Consider the following 27,963-nt stretch of genomic DNA (forward strand, 5'->3'; position numbering starts at 1 on the left):
CGTCAGGGGCGGACTGGCCATACAAGCGCGCGCCCGACCTCCCCCAAGCGGAGACGACGAAAATTAATGAGCTCAGTTTATTGGCAGCCACGCACAAAACTCATATGGGCAATTATGAACAAAATTGCACTTACTTCACAGGTTAGTAAACACAGACGCATTTTCTAAACCCCAGTCCACCCCTGTTCCCCACAGGAAGACTGCAGGGTAACTGCGATTGGTTTTGCTATCATCGTCATTATCGGAGTCGCAAGCGAGACTGCTGAAGAAATTGTCAGGAAAGCACTGAAACAGACGTAGCTTCTTCAATGTGCGAACTGTTTTCTACCCAAATTTCTGGGCATAATAAAGTATACTAACAATATTCAAGATCTGTATTTGATAATTTCTTTAAGCAACTCTTCTATGCGATTCTGTTCCTGTAAACAAAATTATAACAATTACAATTCGAGTAGCCACAGACTTTCACTTCACTGGCAATTGCACCAATTAGACACAGACTGTGCTAAATTTTACCAATTGGCGTGTTTGTACCGGTACCGTGCATTTTTCTGCATTATCCTCTTTGTCCCGATCTATCGCTTTTAAACGCATGCCACTTTCAGTTATAGATACAATTTTGGAATCAAAGCTTTGCGTCCGATTTGAAACCGCTTCGTTACGCTTTGGCTTCTTGATTGTTCGAATTTCTTCTTATATGAATGTGATTATTGGTGTTAAATATTACTGTTAGAAGTTGACTAACTGGATCAATGTTACCGCAGACGAACTGATGGATAGAAACTGTGAATGCTGCGTTACCTGCTGTATTGACTACGAGGGCTGGCTACAGTTTCAAAACTGTCTGTACGGAATTGTGAAGGACCCACTATTCGAGTTGTTCATAACAACGTGTATAGTTCTCAATACGCTGTTCTTAGCGTTGGAGCACCACGGCATGAGCGAAAACGTTAGAAATGTATTAGATATAGGAAATAAGGTACGGTTTGCTGATTTATTGTCTTCTCTTATTCACCTACCTACTTATCTAAATTTCATAGTTAATACTAAGAACAATCATTGAATAGCTGCATACTTACTTTGAATAAAATCCTTATTGTTTATATAAATATTTTTAATACTTTGGCATCATTATTTCTAATATTTACCCGAGTATGTAATGAATAGGAATCAAATAACATTTGTTTTAATTCCAGGTGTTCACGTCAATATTTACTTTAGAGTGTATAATGAAGGTGATGGCGATGAGCAAAGACTTTTTCGCTTGCGGCTGGAATATATTCGACTTGATCATAGTGTCGGCCAGTCTGCTCGATCTCATATTTGAGCTTGTTGACGGCCTTTCTGTGCTACGGGGCCTTCGCTTGGTAAGAATTCATTATAAATGAAGTATTTCCAATTTTCATAATAATCCAATCACCTACAATAAAAGAACCCTTTGGAGCATTCACATAAGCTATAAAATCAATAGACAAATTAGACAATGAAATAGAAACTACAGAAGAAATTAAGGAAACCATGTAAATAAATTTAATTTATTTGTTTCAGTTGCGTGTGTTAAAGTTAGCTCAATCGTGGACTACAATGAAAGTGTTGTTGAGTATTATAATATCGACAATCGGTGCTCTCGGTAATTTGACGTTCGTGTTAGTGATAGTTATATACATATTCGCTGTTATCGGTATGCAACTGTTCTCTAAGTCGTACACACCCGAAAAGTTCGAGCCGGACGATGTGCCCAGGTACCACCCAACATCTGGTCCCACACCAGTTTCTTCAAATTTCTTATTATCTTCTACTGATCTGCACTTTTCTACTTACACTTTACTGAATGTCTCTACTTTGTATTCTGACATTTTAAGTACTTACATCTAATATATTATCTATTATATTCACTTCTGCAATAAAAACTATCATGCAGTTTATCTCACTTTACGGTATCGCTGTAATTTTTATCATGCGTGTTTAAGGTGGAACTTCAATGATTTCTTCCACTCATTCATGATGATATTCCGGATCCTGTGCGGAGAGTGGATCGAGCCGCTGTGGGACTGCATGCGCGCCGAGCAGGCCAACGGCGCCGAGAGCTGCTTCTTCATCTTCCTCCCCGCTCTCGTCATGGGCAACTTCATGGTGCTCAACCTCTTCCTTGCCTTGTTGCTCAACAGTTTTAACAGCGAAGAACTTAAAAATAAGAAGGAGGTAATAAAAAAGGTAAAAAGGCTCTTTTATGCGATCACCGCACCGGCACTACACCGCAAACGGCACTAACATGATAGGAGCACAACATGCTTTAAAGCTGGGCGATGACACGCGCGTGAGAGAGGACACTTTTTACACCGCAGCCGCTTCAATTAATGCACCTCCCATATTCCAAACTACCTTGTTAACCGTTTTGTTTCAACCATTTTCAGGAAGTAGGTGAAGACTCCAAGCTAGCTAAAAGTTTCGATAGAATACGTTCCATAGTAAGAAAAAAAGGTTTCCTTATATCAAGAAGCAAAGAGACTGAAAAAAAATCTAAGTTAGAAGAGCTAGTTAACGAGTTTATGATACAAAACCGCACGACGCAAAAAAAGGCGTCGATACCGAGCGAACAGAACGCTTACTTTTCTAATGTGCAGGAGACTACGGTCCTGTTTCCTCACGACAATATCTATAGTCATAGTTACCAAGAAGCGTTAAACAGGTATGTAAAACACAACTAACACACACTACTTACCAACTTTGTTAAGTGAACGTTTATATTACTAACCCACTACTAACATTTTCAGGCCAGTAGTCGGGTTTGATTACCCTACTCTGTTTCAATCCGGAAACAACTTCAATCATGGTAGCCAAGAAACTTTAAAAGATGTAAAGGACTTTGCAATAGAACATAAGATAACTAGTATTAGAGAAGATTCAAAAGAGAACTTGGATGACTTGTCTGTTGCCACGGAGCAGGTGAACGCGCAAAGATTATTGAATCAAATGTCTTCGGGATACCACACGCAGCCTTCAGAGACAAAAGGTAAAGAACGAGACAAGCATGCTGTTTCATTTTTATAGTGCATGTACTTCATTCGCCTTTTGTTACTTTTCAGATGATAACGAGCAATATGAAATGGCGCATATGTCCACTAGGACGACACCAGAAAAATCAAAGAGACAAGGAAGGGAGCCACCAAACGTTTCATGTAAGGAACCTGGCAAAAGACCAGAAGACGAAGACATGAAGCGTCCGTGGCAAACTTTGGTCTCTTATGTAGATGAATTAACCGTAGGTGGGAGAAAAAACTCCAAGGGGCAGTACGCTGATGCGATGGGAAATTTTCCGGGATTCGGGATCCAGAAAGAGGAGAAAGTTCCACAGGATTGCTATCCAATTCAGTGCTACGATTAGTAAGAAATTCCTCTATCACTGAAATCAATTATTTCTATTACATAATTTTGAATATTTTTAATCTTTATTTTTCTTTTAGCTGTCCTTGTTGGGATACATGTATCAAAACAAAGATGGGTCAGCGATGGATGGTATTCCGTACATTTGTTATGCGGTATGTCGACACGCCAGCGTTCGAGTGGTTCGTCCTAGTACTCATTTTCGCATCTAGCATAACCCTTTGCTTCGAAGACATACATCTCGAGAAGAATAAGCCGCTCAAGAAAATTCTCTACTGGACAAATCTCGGATTTTGTATGATTTTCGTAATTGAAATGTTTCTCAAATGGATTGCGCTGGGGTTTTTTCGATATTTCACGAGTTTTTGGACGTTGTTGGATTTTACTATAGTTTTTGTAAGTAACGTTATCAAGTTTATGAACATCTTTGATGTATTAGGTTAATTGCTACGTTATAATTTTTGTGTTTTGCTTTTCAGGTCTCAGTGTTTAGTTTATTAATAGAAGAAAATGAAAACTTGAAAGTGTTAAGGTCGCTCAGAACTTTGCGAGCACTGCGACCACTGAGAGCAATATCGAGATGGCAGGGTATGCGAATCGTAGTGAACGCATTGATGTACGCAATACCCAGTATCTTCAACGTGCTACTAGTTTGTTTAGTATTTTGGTTAATTTTTTCCATAATGGGCGTGCAATTTTTTGGGGGGAAATTCTACAAGTGTGTCGATAGCGAAAATCGGCTATTACCTATAGCGGTAAGTATTGTATGACATGTCTATTGTCTAGTGTCATTAGGTTTGTTTTAAATTTATCGAACTTCAAGTTAAAATTCTTTTAAACTTTTCAGGAAGTGAATGATAAATGGGAGTGTTACTACAATAACTATTCTTGGGTGAACTCCAAAATATCGTTCGACCATGTGGGTATAGCATATCTGGCACTCTTCCAAGTGGCTACATTTGAAGGCTGGATGGAAGTGATGGCAGACGCGGTAGACGCACGAGGGGTAGACCTACAACCAGCCAGGGAGGCTAACCTTTACGCTTACATCTATTTTGTAATATTCATCGTGTGCGGGTCGTTCTTCACTCTTAATTTATTCATAGGAGTAATTATAGATAATTTTAATATGCTTAAGAAAAAGGTGAGTCTGTTTGGAATAGGTTTGTGAAATAATTTATCTACCGTTATTGAAAGTATTTTAAAATACTTTTTCTTTGTTTTAGTACGAAGGTGGAGTCTTAGAAATGTTTCTGACAGAAAGCCAGAAACATTACTACACAGCCATGAAGAAGCTTGGCAGAAAAAAGCCCCAGAAAGTAATAAAAAGGCCAAGGAATCAGTTCCTCGCGATGTTTTACGACTTGTCCAACTCGCGTCGCTTTGAGATTGCGATTTTCGTACTTATATTCTTGAACATGTTGACGATGGGCATAGAACATTACGATCAACCACATTCCGTTTTCTTTATATTAGAAGTTAGTAACGCGTTTTTCACTACAGTATTTGGATTAGGTAAGTTTTCTCAAACCTTAATACAAGAAACTAAGTTAGATAAGAGAACATATCGTATACCTACAAAAGAAAGAGTGACCATTCAAGTCCTCCATTAAGGAATCCGTATACTAGTAGGAACTACAAGTACAAAATGATCTCCCTTTAATGGTTAGTCAAAGCCTACCCCTTCAAAGAATGCAGTCGAAAATTTGTGAAGACAGTTGTCACAGATGGGTCAATAGCCAGAACCTTAGCCGCTAAAGCTCATTGCACATTAGTCACTACTTCTTGTGCTATTGTATTGAATTGTATACATACAATAGAAGTGCGACTTAAAATCGTTCAAACATCCATTCCTTTAATTTCAGAGGCCATAGTAAAAATAATAGGGCTCCGCTACCACTACTTCACGGTGCCATGGAACGTGTTCGACTTTCTGCTCGTGCTAGCGTCCATCCTCGGTATCCTCATGGAAGACATCATGATAGACCTGCCCATATCCCCCACCTTACTCCGGGTGGTCCGCGTGTTCCGTATAGGGAGAATTTTAAGACTGATTAAAGTAAGTATTCTTTATTTACCGCACTTTTTCAAGTAAGAAGATTGAGAGCTGCCGGTTAAGAGTGCCGGCTCCCAAAGTACTTTTGATAATGCTGGGACACTGTTTTCCATTGTTGCATTTCATGACTTGGTTAAAAAATGCTACCTGTCAAACCAGAAATTAGGCAATAATTCTCAGTAGACACTAGACAGAGACACCATTTACCCAAAACCTTCCAAGGTCATTGATGAAATGCTTCTGGAATCACTTTGAATGCGCCACCGACCGTTTGTTAAGACCCCCTTCAGATAAAAACACAATCTGTTGAGATAATTACAGTTGGATTCTGTTAGCGCTGGTACCTTGATTTCATATTGACGGTTAAATGGACCTTGGCACCCTTTGGATAATAGTGACCCCTACTTATTCAACAAGCAGTCCATTTGACAAAATCTTTCTCAACTTCCAGGCCGCTAAGGGCATTAGAAAGCTGCTATTCGCGTTGGTGGTGTCGCTGCCGGCGCTGTTCAACATCGGCGCACTCCTGGCGCTCATCACCTTCATCTACGCCATCATCGGCATGTCGGTGTTCGGCCACGTCAAGGAGCAGGGCGCGCTGGATGACCTTGTCAACTTTCAGACCTTTGGGAGGAGCATGCAGCTGCTTTTTCGGTAAGATTCTTTATGAACCATTAGTCATCACGGCAGATTCTAAGAGACATCTCAGCAACGATAAAACTATTAAACCACATTTGGATTGGTGGAAGTAGTCAATTGAATCTGGTATGGTAACCCATAGAAGAAACTGCTGTTCGCCTCTTCTCTCGGGTAGCTCGTCTTTCGGGTAATGGATGAGTGACGTAAGGCTGAAAACTCGTAACGTAACATATGAACTTAAAACAATTAGCAGCAGAGAAATTCCTTATCCATCCTTATTTTTCCTTTTCCAGTCTCATGACGTCAGCCGGCTGGAACGACGTCCTAGAATCCTTGATGATCACACCCCCCGACTGCGAATATGGCGATCACGGCAACAACGGGAACTGCGGGAGCCCCCTCCTCGCCATCACCTACTTCACATCCTTCATCATCATCAGCTACATGATCGTCATTAACATGTACATCGCCATCATTTTGGAGAACTTCAATCAAGCACACCAGGAAGAGGAAATAGGGATTGTTGAAGATGACTTGGAAATGTTCTACATCAGATGGTCTAAGTATGTCAATTTTAGAACTCTTATAGTGATTTTGACGTTTGTTCCGATCATCCTTTTCTGACTTATTTTGTGTGTTTTCAGGTACGATCCACACGCAACCCAGTTCATAAGTTTCGCTCAGCTGTCAGATTTCATCGCTTCTCTAGATCCACCGTTAGGAATATCCAAACCAAATACAGTAGCGTTAGTCAGTTTCAATCTCCCTATTGCCAGAGGAAACAAGATCCACTGTCTGGACATTCTTCATTCGCTGGTCAAGCACGTGCTCGGCCACGTTGAGGAGACAGACACCTTCAGACAGTTACAGGAACAGATGGATATCAAGTTCAAGAAACAGTTCCCAACTAGAAAAGAACTAGAAATTGTTTCGTCAACTAGGATATGGAAGAGAGAAGATAAAGCGGCTCGCACGATACAGCGGACGTTTAGGGAGTATATAAAGTAAGACGCTCTAAAACACCATTTGCATTGAAGCAGTATCTGGCCATTTACTAACGATTTGTATATTTTCAGGCGAAAGAATCGTAGTCCTTCGAATGAGGAGGAAAGTACAAAATGGTCGCCTGGCGGTGGCTGGGGTGGTCGCCTCAGCGCTTTGTTGCACGTCCGAAGAGGGTCACACGCATCGACCAGTCGGAAATCCTCTCGGGCTTCCGACGCTTCGGACCTGAGCGAGCTGGGAGGGGCTTGGCTTAACCTGCCCCTCCTACTGCTGCCAGGAGCCACGCCTGGAGACCAGGTAAAAGACCAACTTAAAAACCAACTTCTGCTTTAACGCACATAAATTTCCTTCGACAAACCACTTTCGTTTCTAACAAGACTCTACCACAAGGCGGATATGATACAAAATCACTGGCACGCACTGACACAGTCACTGTTCGTACCCGCGTCACCTAGAAATGTCGCGAACGTGCGACCACGATCATAGACAATCTTACTTAGCACATTTTTTTACGTGCGATCATAACTTTTCTGACCAATCAAGTCCAAATCATCTCCAATAGACCTTGTGGTTAGGCTTGTGGGGTAGTGTAAGAATTTAGTTAGGGTACAGAGGAATGACAGTGAGTGTTGTGGCCAGGTGCCGATGCCGAGCGGCTCCGAGTCGGCGCCGCCGCGGCGTCGCTCGGCGTACGGTTTGCCGCTGTTCCTGCGTCACCAGGACGCGGTGGATGAGGACGGCGGGCCCAAACGCGCAGGTTCATATGTAATGTTTTGCTTTCCGTGTCTCCCTCTATTAGAGTCGATGCTTTCGAACACCCACTTGGAAGTGGTTAGCGCTTATGTAGTCAGATAGTATCTGAGCTGCAGGCAAGTACGTTTACATTATCTTCATTTTGTATACTTGATCTTGATCAGACTGACAACTTCGACATTTTTGCCCCCATGCAGACAATAGCGCGCTCCATCTAATATTGTAATTTAGATCAACAGAATTTTAAAAGCTTCGTTCTCCCAAGAGTTTTATATCAATAGATTCCTCTGTTTTCTCATATGAACTTTCGATTTTAGCAAACATATGGATCAATTATTTATCATTTAAATAATCATTTTAAATTCTAAAATACGCTATATAATTTTCCACTTAGAATTTAGACAACAAATGTCCACCCCACTGTTTGTGTGTGTGTGTGTGTGTCGTATAACCCAGCAGTGCAGCATGATTATCTAAGGCACAACAGATTCTGAAATGAGAATAATGCCTTACAGAATGATGTCGCAGCTTCGCAGCTATCAGCAAAATTGCGCTTTTCAGCTACGCTACAAAGTTTGCTTTTCTAAAATAATTATTCGATGACAAACCGATTTTTTAAGATGATTTTTGCGAGTCCCTTGTCACGTTTGGCGTTTTCTGTAAGCACTATTACCCTCGAGCAGGTTCCCTTCGTCTAACGCCGCTGCGGTCGTCGGCGCGGCGCGCGACGTCGCCGGCGCGCGCGCGCACGCCGTCGCCGCACGCGAGCAGCGCCGTCAGCATCCTCGTGACGGAGGCGTCGCCCGACGCCGCGCCGCCCGCCGCGCCGCCCACGGTGGTGCGCGTGCTGGTGCACCGCGAGAGCGACGAGCGGCCCAGCTGATCCCCGCCCGCCGGCGCCGGCGCCGAGCCCGCGCGGACTCCCCCCGAGACGCTCTAGTGTCCGGCCCCTGAGCTGAGCCGGAGTGATTGTGATTTTTAAATTTAATCTAGCTTTACGACCGGTGCGGCGCACCCGGAACTTCCAATAGCGACGTCTTATCTCATCTCTTAAAACTAGATATTCAGTATTCGCGCCGCTTCGTAGTCGCCGGTGGATTGTACAGCTGTTTTTATGATGTTCACTAGTCGTATGAGGAATCTCGATGATGGTTGTATTTGACGACTTTGTTGTAAATAGTATTTAGAATACGAGAACGACTGATACCGACACCTAAAGTCGACGGGCGCTTCGTCTCCGTTTAGTTTTACCGCTATCTTTAAAATACGGCGATAAATAACAATATAGTGAATACCGGAATCGAAAAGAACTCGGTGAACCCGCATTACGAAAGAGGTAAATTTTAGTGAAAAATAATAAGAAACGTCAATTTTCGCCTTAGTGAAATAGAAATTAAATTGTTTTGTACAATTTATAGCATAGATTTGGTAGACGTAGGCATCGTTTCAGTTTCACAGTGCCTCTCGCTATTTATTATAAAGTAGTTAAGACGCCGGTTGTTTGCTAAATATTATTAAATCACTCTTTACGCCGCCTGTATGTCGTCCGTTGTTCACATCGAACACCAGTCCACAGTGTAACTGGGGCAAACAAGCAAATCCTAAGCATGTTTCTCTATAAAACGCCGTTTTTGTTGATACTTCCTAATGCGCCCTAGAAAGTAAGACATGAAAACTGAAATAAATTACACATATGAATTACAAAAATGTGACCAAAGTCACAAGTGCCTGATGCTGGTACTACCTACATGCCTTTGTCACGTATCTTTCAAATGTGTAACTTATTTAAGTTTTAATTTATAATATATATCTACATTAAGATAACACAAGTTAAAATATTTTCATTAGAAGATAATTTAACTTGTGTCAAATTAGAAAGGCATGTCACGAAAACGCATAATTTTCTGGCTAAAACTTCGGACGATACAAGCGGCATAAAGCAGGCACGCGGTTTTAAGATATGCAATCGAATTGTGAAGACACGCAGTGCCTTTACCACACCGGGTAGACAGCGACGCTTTACAGGTTAAGTGCGAATGAATTTGAAAAAGGTCTTGGTCGTTCTCGCCCGCCGCCCACGAGTGACACAATAGGCGAGACGACTAATAAAAACTAATTACTAATTAGTCCGTCAGTTAGATTATCAAAGAATTTTAGACACATATTTTTTCTTTTTTCTCGTAAACGAAAAATGACGACGGTACAGTGCGTTGAAGTTTCGCGTGACGTCACGCCTAGGTACAATTTTTACTTAGAAGTGACGTCACAAGTATATCTCTGTATTTTTTCATTAATTAGAGAAAGCGAAAAATATGTGTTCAGTATTTTTGGACGATCTAACTGACGGACTAAACAGAATGCCATTTTTTTTATGTCGTCATCCCTATTCGAAGCAATTTACATACCATTGCCGCGTTTGCTCCGCAATTGGTGCGTATGGAACAAACGCAGCAATGGTATGTAGATTGCTTGGAATTGTATTGCTCGTGTAAGAGCACCATTAGAACGCCCGCTCCCGAACATTTTCAAACATTGCAAATAGACGCGTCGAACGACGGACCGCTGGACGTGGCCCGCGACAAGTCTGAACGACCAAGGCCTAAAGTTAGTGGTTGAAGGTAGATAATTCCAATTCATTACACGAAAATCTTGCTTCGGTTTTATAATTCATTTTTTCTCTAGCTCAAAATATTCCTGCTCGCACAAAAACTTTTCATTCAAAAAACATAGGTATACAAATTCTTTTTAATAATTCACTTGACATAATTTGGAGAACATGAAGCCATGTTTGGATATTGACATTTTGGAGTCTTATAAACAGAAGACAGAGCTTCATTTTGTAGATGTGAACATTGATCTCTTTTAATATATTAGACTTGACGCCCATGGTCACTGGTCACAAATGTATTAGTTGAAACATAGCAAATACTTAATAAAAACCGGTCAAGAGCGTGTCGGGCCACGCTCAGTGTAGGGTTCCGTAGTTTTCCGTATTTTTCTCAAAAACTACTGAACCTATCAAGTTCAAAACAATTTTCCTAGAAAGTGTTTATAAAGTTCTACTTTTGTGATTTTTTTCATATTTTTTAAACATATGGTTCAAAAGTTAGAGGGGGGGGACGCACTTTTTTTTCCTTTAGGAGCGATTATTTCCATAAATATTAATATTATCAAAAAACCATCTTAGTAAACCCTTATTCATTTTTAAATACCTATCCAACAATATATCACACGTTGGGGTTGGAATGAAAAAAAATATCAGCCCCCACTTTACATGTAGGGGGGGTACCCTAATAAAACATTTTTTTCCATTTTTTATTTTTGCACTTTGTTGGCGTGATTGATATACATATTTGTACCAAATTTCAGCTTTCTAGTGCTTACGGTTACTGAGATTATCCGCGGACGGACGGACGGACGGACGGACGGACAGACAGACATGGCGAAACTATAAGGGTTCCTAGTTGACTACGGAACCCTAAAAAGCTCTAATTCCAAGTATAAAGGGGGCACCCTACAGGTACTTCTGAATGTGTACTCTCCATTTACAGTACAGTCAAATAGTAAAGTATGTACATTTGTATGGTTAGATACCTATTTTGTAGATCAAAGTAACCTACATCGCGACTGTCACGTGGATTTCCAACAGAGGAGAGTCAGTTAACTGCAATGAGGACGAATTACTGTTGTAGATAAAAACGTTCTTAATCCATATTAGGAGCATAAAACCTTCTGCATTGGAAACATACACTTTATTACATCAATCGTTGTTGGCAATTCTTTAAGAGATTAATTTGTTCTTAAGATTCAAGTTTTTTGTACTTAGTACCTGTAACCGTAAGGACTAAGGACTCAAAGTTCAAAATAAGAAAGCACAAATTATTAGATTAGGAATCTTTCGTGATTGTTATTGAACGTATCAGTATTATTTTACCTTTAGGAACTGCAAATATACCTCATATTTTTTAAATAATGTCGGGCCCGTCCACGATTGAGTTTCGTTGATTAATTTATAATATTAGCCGACATGCGAAAAATCTAACCTAGATCGAGGTTCTGTCTTATTGTGCTACTCAGCAATAGTTTAGAAATTTTGTTAAAGTAAGAACACTAAGCACAAATAATTTCGTACATTGACCAGACATCTCCTTTTCTCCTATATAGTACTGTCCCGCTTATCATGCAGTCAATGACATAGTGCAAGCGAGACAGGTATATAAATACGCGCGTGCGATAGAGATAGGAAATCACGGGTCAATGAACGGAATTCTTCGTGCTCATAATTATTTTATTGTAAGTAAATGATTCTCAAATGATAGCTTTAAGCAGGCTAGCCCAAGTGTACTTCAAATAATATGTTTGCATAGTAAAATAGGTAATATGGGATGTCAATTATTTCTTGTTACTATTCAACAGTAAGTTTCGTAAAAAAGCAAGTGTTTATCTAATTAATACAGGCAGGTATCTACTATACTACACCATAGATAGTAGATGAGATGAGTCTTAGTAATACTTACTTGTGACTAACTAAAAACTACTTTCAGTACATACTTACTTTATGGTGAATAAGAGTGTTCGAAGGGACGAACCCATTGATAAGTAGAAACAAGAAATAGATGTGACACCCGCTACATACTTACGTAAATTATACTTCTGTGTAACAAATTACTAATTTGGAACCTTACGTCCATTCAATGTCTTTATCTTTGTTTTTCTTGATAAGCATTTCAAGTAGATTTTTATTTATTTGTGGAACTAAGAAGTTGCTCATTGATCTCAGAAACGTGCGAATCATTTTTACTAGCATATGGGTTTCATTGACAGGAACAGAACACGGCTCACTGTAGAATGAGAAGTCCGCAGCATTTCATTTATTGCTATCTCGTTCTAACAGTTAATTCCCTGTCTATTAGGCACATGCACAAGTCATGTATTAGTCGATTACCTTCGCTAGTATGAAAACAATGCAAAACAATATAAATTATACATATTCCGAATGAGCCATGGCAAATTCCGGAATAACCCAAGGCGGTTGATGATGATGATGATATTCCATAAAATATTAACAACTGTAAAATTGTCTAGTCTACTGCTTAGAACGTACCTACTTACGTATTGTTAGCTGCGCCGAAAAATAGGTTACATGTTTAAGTATGTAGTGTAAACATTTATCCATATATTTAATAGCAAAGAGAGAATTCAGATTCTAAAATTTTCAAGTCAGTTTTTTAAAGTTTCATATCTACTCCGTAAGAACCCGCGTAGTTTTAGCCGAATGCTATTTTGAGTAAGGACCAACTTTGTCTATTATTTTACAAATTTTACCTTTACCCAACTTGACCAAACCCTTTTGAATTAAATGTAATTCATTTTTATGTAGACTTTTCGAAGCCTGTTTCAAAATTTATTGTTCTAGATTTTAGACCCTGACACCTTTTAAATTGTACTAATGTTTGTACACTACGCTTTACGACGATTTTACACTTTGCTTTCCCACTTTCCAGTCTGTAGTCAACCTTCGTTCTAAAGACTATCGACTATTGAAGGAATGAATTTCTCAGTAATGTATATTGTTCAATATTATGTAAATACATAGATAAAAAAGACAATGCAATAATTTTTCATAATAATTTTATGTAGTTATATCTTTAAAAGGTTGTTAGTTATTAATTAAATCTCTATATTAATATCATGTACGATGTACATGTAAAACTACTGTAGCTAGCGAAATTGCAATGAGCATGTGTTGACCACAGTTCATACATACAATTTTATGTAACATATTTAAATTGTATCATATGTAAATAAAAATCTTTAAGTGAGACCTGCGAAATATGATTTTCTTCCGAGGTACAAAATATAAATTAACCATGTTGAGAACTATGATTAAACAAAAATATAGAAACGCTGAATTTTTATTTCATTTTATTTGCAATTTACTACCCATAATTAATTTATATACATACCTACTGATCGCTGAATACCTCTATAAGTAAAAAAAAATACTTATTTCTGTCAGTAATAAATACATCTACAGTGATAACTGCGCTGATAAAAGTAAAAATAAATCAACAATCAATTGTACTAACATTTACTTGGTGGAGACTCTAGTGCGGCGGTTCCATGCGAAGTTGCTTCCATAGTTCTTGACCTTATATCCCTTATCCGTCTTGGGCACATCCAAGTACCAGGCCCACCCGTTCTTCTCGCAATGCTCAATGGCCTCCTTGGGTGTTTTGAACTGGATCTTCATGTTGGAGAGGGGGTCTCCGGTGGAGGTCCAGCCCATGAGGGGGTTCTCCCAGCGCTGGCGGTTGTCGAACTCCATCTGCCAGTGGTGGATGTTGTTGGTGCCGCTCTGCATGGCGTTCTTGGGCGGCTGGTAGATGCGCACGCGGCGGGTCTTTATGTGCTCCTCGGGGACGCCGTTCACTGGAGTGAGGTCCACCTGGAATGAATAAAAGGGAGATTTCGTTTAAAAACTTGGTTGTAAATTAAAGGAATGTTAATACTAACAAGAATTGAAGATGTTATTAAATAAATAAATATTGGGGACACCTTACACAGATCAACTTAGCCCCAAACTAAGCGACGATATACATATGTACTTAAATAGATAAATACATAAATATAATGAAAATGAAAATGAAAATGAAATATTTATTTTTCAAGTAGGCATATTACAATGCGCATATGAACGTCAAATAAAGCTACGCCGGCTCTAACCCTACGCCTCAGCCTCGAGAAGATTTCAGTCCCCCCTCAGTTGGGAGGGGGGTATCCACTATGGGACCGGCAAGAAACTCGGCGGGCAACTTCTTTTCAAAACATTACATCTTATAATTAACATGCATTAAATAACAACATACAATTTAACATGCAAAAGTATTCATCAAAGAATATGAACAGACTAGGTACTCTATGGAAATCAATTTCAATAAATTATATTATTGCTTAATAATACGTCGTTCTTCTTCAGAGAAAACATATCAAATTGTCATAGAAGAAAAAAGATAATATGAATCTCAATATCATTAAATATGTAATTTACCTACACAACATAAAATATAAAATATTTGATGTGCTTTCTTATCTGAACTGTGTCCTCTATACATAATACAATTATTTTAATTGCTATTCGTTTTTTGTAGTTTCTGGTTCGGGCCATGCATGTTTGTCTGTCAAATAGTCCTCGACTCTGTAATAAGCCTTTAACATCAATGATTTTTTTAAGTAGTTCTTAAGAGCTGGGAGGGGTAATCTCAAAGCAGTGTCAGGTAACTTATTATAAAAATGAATGCATTGCCCAACAAATGACTTCTGTACTTTACGGACACGAAACTTCTTTATGGCAAGCTTATTTTTGTTTCTAGTGTTATAATTATGGATATCAGAATTCTTAGTGAAACAGTCTAAATTCTTAACAACATAAATTATACTATCATAAATGTATTGGGAAGCTACAGTTAAGATATTAATTTCTTTGAAGAGTTCTCTTACTGATTCACGTGTTCCTAAGTTGTAAATAGAACGAATGGCTCTCTTTTGTAATACAAAGATAGTCTGTATGTCAGCTGCTTTGCCCCAAACCAGAATACCGTATGACATTACACTGTGAAAATAACTATGATACACTAGGCGAGCTGTCTCAACATTAGTCAGTTGCCTGATTCTCCTAACGGCGTATGCGGCTGAACTTAATTTGCTTGCTAGTTTCTTTATATGAGGACTCCATTGTAGATTTTTGTCCAATGTTAAACCAAGAAACAGTGTTGTATCTACCATCTCTAAGCATTCATCATTCAAAAGTATTTTTGTATCGATTGGTTTAACATTCGGCAGAGAAAATCGAATACATTTGGTTTTCTTAGAATTAAGAAGTAAATTGTTGACAGTAAACCACTGCAGTACATCAGCTAACGTGCTATTAATTACATTGTAATCCGTAGATTTTCGGTCAACATTAAAAAGCAGTGATGTATCATCAGCAAAAAGTACTATTTCACAAAAGTTTTTCACTATACATGGCAAATCATTTATATAAACCAAAAACAGGAATGGACCTAAAATTGAGCCTTGTGGCACTCCTAATTGGACTACAGTCCCGCTAGAGCGAGTTTTGTTAACAACTACTGTTTGTGTTCTATTGCTAAGGTAAGAAGACATAAAGTTTAGGGCATTTATAGACAAACCATAGTGTTCTAATTTCAAAATGAGCGTTCCATGATCCACACAATCAAAGGCTTTTGAAAGATCACAAAATATGCCAATTGCATCACAAGAATTTTCCCAAAAATTATATATATGTTTAATGAGTACCGAAGCAGCATCGGTCGTGGAACGGCCCCTTGTGAAACCGAACTGTTTGCTTGTAAGTAATCTATGTCTGTTGAAGTGTCCCAGTAGATCATTTAACATTAGCTTCTCAAAGACTTTACTTAGTACAGGAAGTATTGATATGGGACGGAAATTGGTTATATCACTCGAATCACCCGATTTAAAAAGCGGTATGACTTTGCTACATTTCATAAGATCTGGAAAGGTGCCTTGTGAAATTGAAATATTATATATTACGGCCAAGTAAGGTGCTATTATATCTATGACATGACTAATTACTTTAACTGATGTTCCCCATAAGTCTTCCGTTTTCTTTAAATTGAGTGACTTGAATGTTTTAACAATATTTACAGAGTCTACTTGACTAAATTCAAATGAATTATTACATTTCTTAACATTAGCACAAAGTAATGAATGGGCTTGAGCCGCAGAAGAATGTAAACATTTTGTGGTGTTAACGGCTATATTTGAGAAATAATCTTCGAATGCCGAGGCAACATCGCTGTTCGACACTATTTGTTGATTATCTGATACAATGTTGACTTGACAATCGCGTGATTTACATTTACCAGCTTCTTTATTTATAATACTCCAAGTTGTTTTCACTTTGTTGTCCGACACTTTCAATTTAGAACTAATAAAGTTTTTCTTGGCAGTTAAACACACTTTCTTGAAGATTCTTGAGTAGTTTCTTACATAGTCCAGGAATTCTGAATTCTTGTTCAGCTCTCTCTCACCATAAAGTTCATAAAGTCTTTTTCTACTTTTGTGAATACCTACAGTAGCCCATTCACTAAACTTTGTTTTAACTTTTGACCCACTAATAGATTTCACTTTGAAATTGTTATTAAATTGATTAAGAATTACATTGAAAACATCTTGATACAAATGATTACAGTCATAATGCGAAAATGGTATTATAGACAAACTATGTAGAATTTCATTTTTGAATGATTCCAAGCGAGATCCAGTAATGGGTCTATATGTTATTGTTATACATAGAAACATCTATGACTCAGGAACAAATATCTGTGCTGATCACACAAATAAATGTCCTTTCCGAACCCAGGACCGCGGCTCAGCAGGCAGGGTCACTACCGACTGAGCCAGACCGGTCGTCAAATTATTCGTATTTACTCATATATAACGCTGACGAATCCTATTGTTAATCAAATACGTGTAAATGCTCCGAAGATGATTTATTGAGTGACAACTAGAATACAATGTCATGAACATCATGTCATATTTAAAATTATATTTAGAACATTGCATTCCTTATTCAAACATACACTGTAGATGGCGCTGCTGGATATTAAAAAACAACACCCCCACTATATCTAAGCATAGCCATCAGCATCATCAGCATTAAGCGAAACAGGTTTAAAACCAACTAAACATACCTACTACTACTACTTAGGCACAAGTCCTAACTTCTCAAGGAATCTAAAGTGCTTGACAAACCCTAGACCCTTAGTCAGCAAATCGGCTGGCATCTCAGCTGTCGATAAGTATTTTGTTTCTACTAAACCTTTAGCAACTATATCTCTACTAAAGTGATAACGAATGTCAATGTGTTTCGACCTATTGTGAAACACTGGGTTGGCCAATAACTTCAGAGCACCTTGATTATCATTGTATATTCTAATCAATGAAATTTTATTTGTAATTTCATGGTATAATGACCGTAAGTACATAGCTTCTTTAATACATTCAGAAATACTAATGAATTCCGATTCACAACTGCTCAAGGACACGCTAGTCTGTTTCTTACTACACCATGAGATTACACTTCCCGACAAAGTGAAACAATATCCTGAATAGGACCTCCTATCAAGAACATTACTGCCCCAGTCTGCATCAACAAACCCGGTAAGCTTTGAATCAGAATCACTACTATACCTGAGGCAATAGTGTTTTGTTTTCTTAAGATAACGCAAAACACGTTTAGCATGAGCCCAATGTTCTTTACCATGGCATTTATTAAACTGGCTCAGATAACCTACACTAAAAGAAATGTCGGGTCGCGTCAAAACTGCTAAGTACATGAGACTACCAATGAGTTGTTGGTAAGGTAATTCAGTATCACAGCACTCACCCTTATCTAAGTTCAACCTTTCCTCCATAGGAGTCTGAACAGTCTTACAGTCTGTCATATTGAACTTATGCAACAACTTGTCGACATAATCTTCTTGATCTAAAGTTATAACATTGTTTTCTTTATCAACACTAACATTCATGCCTAAACACTGTTTCACTTGACCAAGATCTTTTAATTTAAATTGTGAAGACAGTACCTGTTTCAAGCATTTTGTTTCTTCAGCGTTGTTTGAAAAAACAAAGAAATCATCGACATATAGAGCTACTACAGTCAAACCGTTATCGTTTTTCACATATAAACAAGGTTCTAATTTAGACCTAGTATAACCATGCTCGGTTAAACAATCATCTACCCTCCTGTACCACGCTCTTGAGGATTGTTTGAGCCCATATATGGCTCGCTTCAACTTAAGTACCTGCCCTTTACCTACAGGCGAAGGAAAACCTTCTGGTTTCTCCATATAAATATCCTCCTCAAGGTAGCCGTTCAGGAAAGCAGTGGTCACATCTAAATGACAAATATCTAAGTTCAACTGCACAGAGAGAGCAAATAAAAGTCTTAAAGTTGTATGCCTTACCACTGGCGCGAATGTTTCCTCATAGTCCACTCCATACTTCTGAGTATAGCCCTTGGCTACTAACCTGGCTCTGAACCGCACATTGCCCTCACTATCATACTTCTTTTTAAGCACCCACTTGCACTTTACCACACTAGAGTCTTTTGGAATACTGACAAGCTCCCAGGCCTGGTTTTCTTCAAAGCTATTCAACTCTTCTGCCATAGCTTGTCTCCATTGCTCTTTCTCTGGTCCGCGTAAAGCCTCAGATAGTGACAGACCACTGGCATCGTCCCTCGGGCTAGCATCTGAACAAAGATTTGAAATTCCATACCTTTCAGGAGCTTTTCTTTGTTCTGCTGTTCTCAGGACTGGCCCGGTTCTCTCAGGAGCAGGAACATTATCCGGAACTGAAACACTTTCCGCTGTGGTATCTGGATCCTCATACTCACTAGGGTTGATCGAATCATATGATGTATCAGTTAAAGTTCTGGAATTATCTGGACTCTCATCCCCCACTGAACTTTGACATCCTACCTCAGCTTTCTGTATCTGTGGTTGAACTTCAATTTGACAATATGTCACTTTATTTTCAATAATTTTAACATCCCTTGCTGTAAAAAAGGTTCTCTTTTCTGGATCAAATAGTCTATATCCTTTGACCCCTTCTGGGTAACCCATTAGGATAGCTTCTTTAGACTTCTTCTGCCACTTCAACCTTTTCTCTTTGGGAATGTGGACCATGACAGTACTGCCGAAAATCCTTAGATGGCTCAGGTCTGGCTGTGTCCCTGTCCACATTTCAAAAGGAGTTTTGTTGTTCAAACCTGAAGCTATTGTCCGGTTCCTTAAGTAAACTGCACAATTACACGCTTCTGCCCAGAACTCTGTGGGTAGCTCAGCATCAAATAATAAGCATCTAGCTTTCTCACAGACCACGCGATTCTGCCGTTCACATAATCCATCTTGTTCGGGTGTATAAGGATTTGTCCTTTGATGCAGTATCCCATTTAGCTTCAGGAACTCGTTGAACTTCTTACTGCAAAATTCAAGACCATTATCACTTCTTATAATCTTAATCTTTTTGTCAAGTTCATTTTCAACTCTAGCTTTAAACTCTTTAAAACAATCAAGAGCTTGACTTTTCTCCTTCAAAAAATAAATAAATGCCATACGACTATAGTCATCCACAAATAGCAAATAATATCTTGATCCTCCAAGAGATTTTACTTCCATTGGACCAGCTATATCCATGTGAATAATATTTAATAAATCCTGACTTCTGTTGCAATTATTAGGAAATGGCAGTCTGCACTGTTTGCCTTCACAACATACCTTGCAATTACTGATGTCTATCTTGCCGCCAATACTGTAGCCTTGCACTGCATCCTTCATTTTCGCCATGTAGGAGCCATTAACATGTGCGAGACGTCGGTGCCAAGTCTCGGCAGACACTGCCATAGCAACGTTGGTCGTATCTTCTGGCATATTCAATTTGTAAACGCCATTTGTCAGAGCGGCCGTAGCAACATGCTGTCCACTTCTATTGTAAATCTTACAATCCTTTTTAGTGAAGTCCACTCTGTTCCCTTTCTTTATCAGTTGGCTGACCGATAAAAGGTTTGTAGTTAAACTCGGTACACATAGAACATCTTCAACTGTTATGTCGAATTCACTATCTGGAGTCACAGTCGCAATCTGTACGTTTCCGGTACACAACACAGGCAAACATGCCTTATTTGCAACTATAATTTCACTAGTTGCCGGCTCGTACGATGCATTCATAACCCAACATTCGTTTGGTGTTAAATGGGTACTAGCGCCACTATCAATATAGTACTCGTCTTTCTTAAAATCGGCACTTAAAAACACAGCACTGAATGCATGAGACTGTTTCCGTATACCAGTTTTATTTTTAACTGAATTCTTTTCGTAATTCGGGCATTGATTTCTATAATGACCCGATTCTTTGCATCTGAAACAATTGACTTTGACATTTCTGACTTTTGTTGTCATTTCGCCGCCATCCTGTTTACCACAGACAAATTTCGTTTTCAAATTGAATATGCGATTTAGTCTAATAAGAGTTTTGAATGATTCACGGATAAGAGGGTAGATCGCGCGGTGTCTACGCAACATTGACATCCACCCGACTTCGTCAGTTTTCCGTGGTCATGATGCATACAACTGCGTCGCAATTTCGGGAGCTCGACAAAAATCAAAAAGGTCTATATCCCGGTCAATATAAGTCCCTTTAGTATGTTTTTAACCGACTTCATTATATAAGAATAACAACTAAGGATTCAGACTATTTCTCTACTATGGACAGTGTTGCCAGATCTACTGATTTAGCAGTAGATCTACCTGATTTTGAAAAAATCTACTGATCTACTGCTTTTTTTGTAATTTTTCAAGAAGTCTACCTGCTTTTTCCCAAATCGATATTTTTTAGTATTAACGATAGGATTGGCTTCAAATTTTTACTATAGACGATCCAACAACTTTGTCAAGGCGATAAATTAAAATTTTCTATGGGCTAACATTCATCCCTTCATTTTTTAAAGTTGTTGCTTTTTTTCTAGCGAAAGAAATCGCTTGACAGATTTTATTGTATCTGTAATTGTTCGTAGTGTAGTGGTAGCTTGGTGTTAGCAATAGCGATTTAGGCGGGTGCAAGAAGTTTGATGTTTGTATTCTAAGGGGTTTTATATGTGTTAATATCAATCAGATGGCGGGAAAGAAGGGCTTACATGCTGTGTAGGTATATCCAGCTGAGTAGGATAGTAATACGAAGCCTGTAAGCCCTTTTCATGCGGGTTTCACCTATGAATCAGTAATTCTTGGGGAAGGTTTAGGCGTATAATTTGTTGACACTTTGTTTGAAATATGACGATATTTGGTAAACAAGTCGGACAAAATCCCACTGGCTGAGAGCCTTAATCGAAAACGCTGCCCAAACTTGAGCTATATCAGAGAGCTGTACCATGGCGAAATAGTGTAAGGTGTATTAGGATAATTCCGAATGACAGAAATGCTCTCGTAATTGAGCATTTCTTTTTTTTTGCCAATAATTTTTTTGTTATTGTTTTATGGAATTTTAGGTCAATTGTACTCAGAATCACGAGCACTTTCAATCTCACTGGGAGACAAAAAGTGTCCCAGAATTTCCATACATTTTTTTTACTTTCCTCTTTTGTTACCCCATACAACATGTACGGAAAATGGTAACAAAATAAGAAAAAATCGTATGGGACAATTTTTTAACTACTAGGATTGAAAATGCTAGTAATTCTGAGTAGAAATAGCATATTTTTTTCAAAAATATCACACTTCATAAAAGTGGCAAAAAAAAAAAAGAAATGCTCAATTCCGAAAGGGGAATCTTGATATGATGGAAATAATGATGATTTTAGTGCAACTTTTGAAATTAGACGACTTTCGGAATTAAATTACCCTAATGCACCTTATCTGTCAAGTTTTAATCTTCGTAAAAATTGTTTAGGATAAGAAAGTTTTTCTTGACTGTGGCTTTTCAAGTCGGTTTATTTTTCCATACAAGCATTTGATCATAGATAAGAAAAAGAAAAAAAAAAACCTGTTTTTTCCAAAACCTATATAAAACGCCAATCTTCATGAATTTGAAATCGCGAGAAGTGTTTTAAGAGTTCTAGGACCGTTTTTGTGTAACAAGGGTTGGGCAAAATACTGGCCAATAGTATTTCAAATAAAAAATACTAATTAGATTTGGAAATGTATTTCAAATATAAAATACTAAATACTTTGGTGACGGGTATTTCAAATACAAAATACAAAATATAGTGTTTGAAAAAATGTATTTCAAATACCAAATACAAAATATAGCGTTTCTAAAAATGTATTTAAAATACAAAATACTATTGACCACACCAACTGCTAAAGGTTTACGGATGAGAAAGTTGTACGATTTTGCAGTTCAAAAGTAATTTCATATAAATTTTACCTTGATATCCAGGATATCATATCCTAAGTTAGATGGTATTAATATTATGATTTGATATCATGTTTAATAAAAAATATTTCATTTATAAAATAGGTAAATTCTACCAGCAAGCTTAAGACATCAAGTTAAAATTTGTATGAAATTGCACTTTTGCTATCTGTTTTCGAAGAACAAAGAGAGTCTTTAACAGTTGGTGTGGTGAAAAAAAAAAACATTCAAACTCTATGGAAAAACAATATCAACTCGCCAAGATAACAGGGTCTACTTATGAAATTAACGGACAATACTTATAGGTAGGCATGCACAGAATTTAAAAAAAAAATTAAACGTTTCTTTCAATGTCACCCCTTCTATTTAATCAATGAATTTACTGATAAAATAAAATGAAAAATAATGTACATACTTCTTATATGAATATCGTCAATATACTTTATTTTATAAGCTTAATTTTAACACGTTGCATGACTAGGTTGAGCAATGACCTGTAATTAGGCATTTTCAAAAATTGGGACCCAAAATTAGTGAAAGTTGTTAACAAAAATTAACTCGATGTCAGTTTTGTGACGACATCTCTCTAATCTATTAATTACATAAACTATATGCAATAATCTACATTTAGAACATGAAAAAAGTTAGTTTTTAGACAAAGTTTACAATGGGTAGTGTACAAGTTTCTAATGGATCGGCAACGCGCACGTGACACCCCTTAAGTTTCAGGCGTCCATAGGTTACGGTGACCGCTTTCCATCAGGCGTGCCGTATACCTGTTTGCCACCGACGTGATATAAAAAAAAATATTCTTAATTGTTGTCACAAAACTCACATCGAGTTAATTTTTATTAACAAATGTCACTAATTTTGGGTCCCAATTTCTGAAAATGCCCAATAAACGAAACTTGAAAAGCTTGAAACTTGGTTTTTATGAATTTAAGAATTCCCTTTCATAAAAACCAAATTCCTAAAAGTATTGTCCGATAAGTTCCGTCTAGTTGGCGAGTGAATGTAGCCAGAGTAGTGGCAGTAGTAAGAAAAATGTCATAAACACACTACCGCGAAATCGACTATCAAAGTGATGTGACACTTGTCGCTGATAGTAGTGACATTTGACGTTGACACTTGACAGTGTTGCCGTTTTTAATATATTATCACAGTCTCCTAAAGGGACTATCGGACTATCACAGAGTTAAAAACTTTTCAGAAATGTATTTTGTGCAAATGTATTTTACAGCCTTGAGTATTTCAAATACAAAATACTAAATACATGTGTCTAGGTATTTGAAATACCAAATACAAAATACTTAACCAAGCAGTATTTGAAATACAAATACAAAATACGTATTTGTATTTTAAACGAGTATTTCAAATACATGTATTTGAAATACTGCCCAACCCTGTGTAACAGCATAGTTAATTTTTCTTTCATTCTTCTGCACTTGGTATCAATATTTGTAATCTACTGATTTTTCTCCCGATCTACTGGTTTTTTATCCATTTTTCTACTGTATACTTCAGATTCCGTCTGGCAACACTGACTATGGACCATTTAAAATATAAAATGGTAAATGGTAATAATGGTACAACTGAAAAACGATTGAATAAAATTCTTAAAAACACATGAAGCAGATACTTCCCCTTAAACATACTATTTCAAATGCTGTATTTGCTAGAATAAAGATATGCGAGAGTAATAGTATGCCTCAAATTTCATGGAGAATAAGAAGAAAGACCCTTGGCAAGCAATGAGACGTGGGTATCATAACAGGCCAGTCGAAAAATATATAAGTTGTAAATGTTGTAATCACAGTGCATAGACTGCCATCTCTTGACACAGGCTTAGAACTTTTGAACCTCGGTTTTGACAATTTGGCCCATATTCTTAGCTTGATATGTGTTAAAATGTCAAATATTAATATTAGCGCCATCTAGCTGAGCGTGCCCCAAAGGTGTAATGCCATCTAGGTCACTGTACCTTTTTCTGTATGGTACTGAGGTATGTTTTTTTCCTACACTTTATATGTCTATACGGAGTTATATATGTCTTTGGTATTTCATAGAAATTCCATATTAGCAAATCGTTTTGACAGTTCTTAAAAAGAAGCTGATTTGACTAGTAGGAAACTAGCCTATTCTTCTAATACTTGGTTAACAAATTGACAATAGCTGCCATATAAGGCAAAAGCATGTCGTAAGTGACATTCTCATAGAATGCCCCAGTGATTGGCCTGGACAATGCCACAACATATGGACAATGGCTTGAAAAATCTTATTTAAGACAATAACCAATAGAAAAACTTTCTTAAACCAAGACCTGGTACTTATTTAAGTCATATCCATTCATGTCTATATTATACATTTGCTAGAAATCCAGAGCAGGCTCAGTGCCCATCACTGCTAATCAAGGTAAGAAATATTTCCATATTTTTTAACTGTCCGATAAGTTATCCTCACATAATTATGGTTACAAAATATGTCACCTATGACTGGGTATTTCAATCTACTATTGTTTAAGATAGTTATTGATATGTATTTTGTGCTAATAAATGCTTTTTCTTTCTTCTTCCTTTCTTTTGTTTAAAGCAAATACTATATTATACTATAATACATGCAGCTTCTGACGTTTCCCATACAATTGAGCGGCAACAATTTTACTAGCGCCATCTAGCGGTTCGAGTTGATCAAAGTAGTTGTTCAGACTTTTATTTGAGTAAATTAAAATAGAAAATGCTATTACTTGATCTACTTTAACATTTTTAGACGGAATAAAACAAAAAAATAAGAATTTGTAATTTTTTTTAATTTTATGCTGTATGAAACTAAACTATTTTGATCAACTCATGCCGCTAGGAGCGCTAGTGTGCCTGTTGCCAACTTTGGCACTGAGCTGCACGTATTAACTCGTAGAGTTTACATAGTATTTGTTTAAAGTCAAGATCAATGGTGATGAAATTTGAGAGGCAGCATACAGGAGGTTAAAATCTCGAAGCACACAGCCAATCACAACTTTTAAATTAACCTTATAAATATTGTCACTGACTCAATAAAGTGTAAATGGTAACTAAGGATGGCGGACAAAAAATGAGATGGGAAAATGAATTCAGAAAGGTAGCTGGAGCCTTGTGGAGAAGACAAGCTCTAGACAGAGAAACATGGAGAAATATGGGAGAGGCCTATGCCAAAGGCAACCAGACTAAACGTCTGCGGAGAAAGGCTAGCAGTAAGCAGTAAGTAAATGGTAACTATAAAATACAACTGGAATAAGTAACACAAAAAGAACACTGCTGCCAAGAAAATTCAATAAAAAGAGTGACTATGCAATCATCTGGTTCTCTATGTAGTCTCTCAGGTTTACCCTTGAATCACCGACAGACACTTGTTCGAATATTATTTTGAAAGACAATGTTTCAAATAATTTCATTTCATCGACAGTTCATATCGTAGAACAATCAATACAAGTAAAATCAAACCGTAGACTTTTATTTCGTAGATAAGTTATTCCGAATATACTTCATATCCTGGTATTTCGTTTCGTGTTTTTTCATTTCATTTTGTTTTACATTAAATACAATTCATTACACATAATATTATTTCAATTATGATTTTTTCTAAAATTTTACAATTTGTAAACTGTTTGTTTGGTCGCAGTTCTAACCTACCTAAACCTACTCTTTAAGCCGTTTGCTTCTGTTTGATCACAGTTGTAACCTAAACCTTGTAAATTGTTTGTTTTTGTTTTTGTGTGTGGTCACAGTTCTAACCTAACCTACTACATACTCTATATAGACCATTCGTTGATACGCAGTTTTAACTTAACATAAACCTACTCTGCAATACGTTTGCTTCTGTCACAGGTCAAACCTAACCTAAACTTACTCTGTAAACTATTTCTTTTTGTGCGTGGTCACAGTTCTAACCTAACCTAAACCTAATTTAAAAGCCATTTGCTGTTGTGTAGGTCGCAGTGTTAAAACTAACCTAAACCTACTCGGTAAGCCGTTTGTTTCTGTGTGATCACAGTTCTAACCTAACCTAAACCTACTTTAAAAGCCGTTATCGTTTTGTAGCATCGCAGTTCTAACCTAACCTAAACCTACTCTAATATAGGATTTAAGCCAATTGTCATACTTTCATTATGGACGTAAGTATGTGATGTGCCACGATAAAATCGACAATTTGAAGTTTCCTAGAATAGAAACATCTATAAATGTGTAGTATGACAAATGAGAAAGTTTTGTACTAATGCGTCGAATAAATGAATTGCGATGTTTTGTAGTTCTGCTATTTGAAGTACTTTGAAACGAATCAGCGATAAAGAAATATTAGTTGAATAGTATTTATAATAACTAAGAAAATTTCAAATAAATAGTAGTTGAAGCAAAATTACTCGAAACAATTTTACACGAACTAAACTTTCGATGATTTGTTGTTGATGAAATGATATTCGATGAAAAGTTTCTCGGCGAAACAAGGGTACACCAGTCTCTCAATATGCAGTAGCTAATAATCACAGTAAATATTAGTCATAGGCTCGGCACCCAACATCAAGAGTTTTAAGAACAAATTAGACAAACATAATAATACGAGATACCCTAGAAGATATCACGATACAGGCCAAATCAGTTGTTTTTTCAACTGTCTGCCTGAATTATATAAATAAATAAATAATATCTGGGGAAAGTGTACCTTCTCCGGGACCATTATGGTTGACTCCAACGCCGACCTCTCTCGTGCTTGCTGGGGCAGTGCGAGAACTGCTTCGTTGTCGATCATCGGTGCTTCATTTATGCTGGATGGATCACTTAGTTTCCAGAGTGGAACACATGTCGAGAAGGCCGGAAGAGACCTGTTAAAATTGAGTTTCAGAAAAAAGGGCACAGGAACGTATAATTTGAAGGTGAAATTTACCCAAATCGTACCTACCTTGACAATGATCCCTTAGCTAGACTAGCACTATGTCTAATTACTTGGAACATTGCAAATTATTTTTACGTAACAATCAATCCAACCAAATAAAATTTTGCGTTTTCTACGACAAAACACTTTATTCGACTAACAGCTGTCAAGTGTCAAAGACAATAGACAAGTCAGTTTGACATTTTGATTTTTATTCGATATTACAAAGCTATTTAAGTTCAAGAAAAACGAGCTGTACATTTTAT

General features: G+C 37.5%; 2 protein-coding genes across 2 annotated transcripts in view; one reads left to right on the forward strand and one right to left on the reverse strand.

The window, feature by feature from the left end:
• The window catches only part of LOC125234754 (sodium channel protein 60E-like), a 65,707-nt gene extending 55,682 nt beyond the window's left edge, over positions 1–10,025 (forward strand). Inside the window, exons 9-28 of the mRNA XM_048141140.1 lie at positions 7–141; positions 765–979; positions 1,197–1,367; positions 1,549–1,742; positions 1,971–2,202; positions 2,415–2,689; positions 2,775–3,013; positions 3,087–3,179; positions 3,267–3,384; positions 3,465–3,780; positions 3,864–4,139; positions 4,232–4,528; positions 4,611–4,899; positions 5,250–5,443; positions 5,892–6,094; positions 6,373–6,642; positions 6,724–7,083; positions 7,156–7,381; positions 7,724–7,841; positions 8,521–10,025. Of these exons, the coding sequence (XP_047997097.1) occupies positions 7–141; positions 765–979; positions 1,197–1,367; positions 1,549–1,742; positions 1,971–2,202; positions 2,415–2,689; positions 2,775–3,013; positions 3,087–3,179; positions 3,267–3,384; positions 3,465–3,780; positions 3,864–4,139; positions 4,232–4,528; positions 4,611–4,899; positions 5,250–5,443; positions 5,892–6,094; positions 6,373–6,642; positions 6,724–7,083; positions 7,156–7,381; positions 7,724–7,841; positions 8,521–8,720 (4,421 nt within the window). The 3' untranslated portion in view covers positions 8,721–10,025. The remainder of the gene's footprint in view (positions 1–6; positions 142–764; positions 980–1,196; positions 1,368–1,548; positions 1,743–1,970; positions 2,203–2,414; positions 2,690–2,774; positions 3,014–3,086; positions 3,180–3,266; positions 3,385–3,464; positions 3,781–3,863; positions 4,140–4,231; positions 4,529–4,610; positions 4,900–5,249; positions 5,444–5,891; positions 6,095–6,372; positions 6,643–6,723; positions 7,084–7,155; positions 7,382–7,723; positions 7,842–8,520) is intronic.
• A 3,720-nt stretch (positions 10,026–13,745) lies between these two features.
• Positions 13,746–27,872, reverse strand: LOC125234385 (NADH dehydrogenase [ubiquinone] iron-sulfur protein 4, mitochondrial). Its single transcript, XM_048140592.1, has 3 exons — positions 27,725–27,872; positions 27,488–27,647; positions 13,746–14,285 (listed from the first exon to the last, which is right to left on the reverse strand). Exons 1-3 carry the CDS (start codon positions 27,775–27,777, stop codon positions 13,929–13,931), a joined length of 570 nt encoding a protein of 189 aa, XP_047996549.1. The 5' UTR covers positions 27,778–27,872; the 3' UTR covers positions 13,746–13,928.
• Positions 27,873–27,963: the final 91 nt, after the last annotated feature.

Source organism: Leguminivora glycinivorella, chromosome 16, assembly GCF_023078275.1.
Source record: "Leguminivora glycinivorella isolate SPB_JAAS2020 chromosome 16, LegGlyc_1.1, whole genome shotgun sequence".
Classification (NCBI taxonomy): domain Eukaryota; kingdom Metazoa; phylum Arthropoda; class Insecta; order Lepidoptera; family Tortricidae; genus Leguminivora; species Leguminivora glycinivorella.

Coding starts and splice junctions, on each gene's coding strand:
- LOC125234385 (XM_048140592.1), bottom strand. CDS start 27,777: ATGTTCCAAGTAATTAGACATAGTGCTAGTCTAGCTAAGGGATCATTG. Junction 27,648..27,724: donor GCTAAGGGATCATTGTCAAG/GTAGGTACGATT, acceptor CAATTTTAACAG/GTCTCTTCCGGCCTTCTCGA. Junction 14,286..27,487: donor CCATAATGGTCCCGGAGAAG/GTACACTTTCCC, acceptor TATTCATTCCAG/GTGGACCTCACTCCAGTGAA.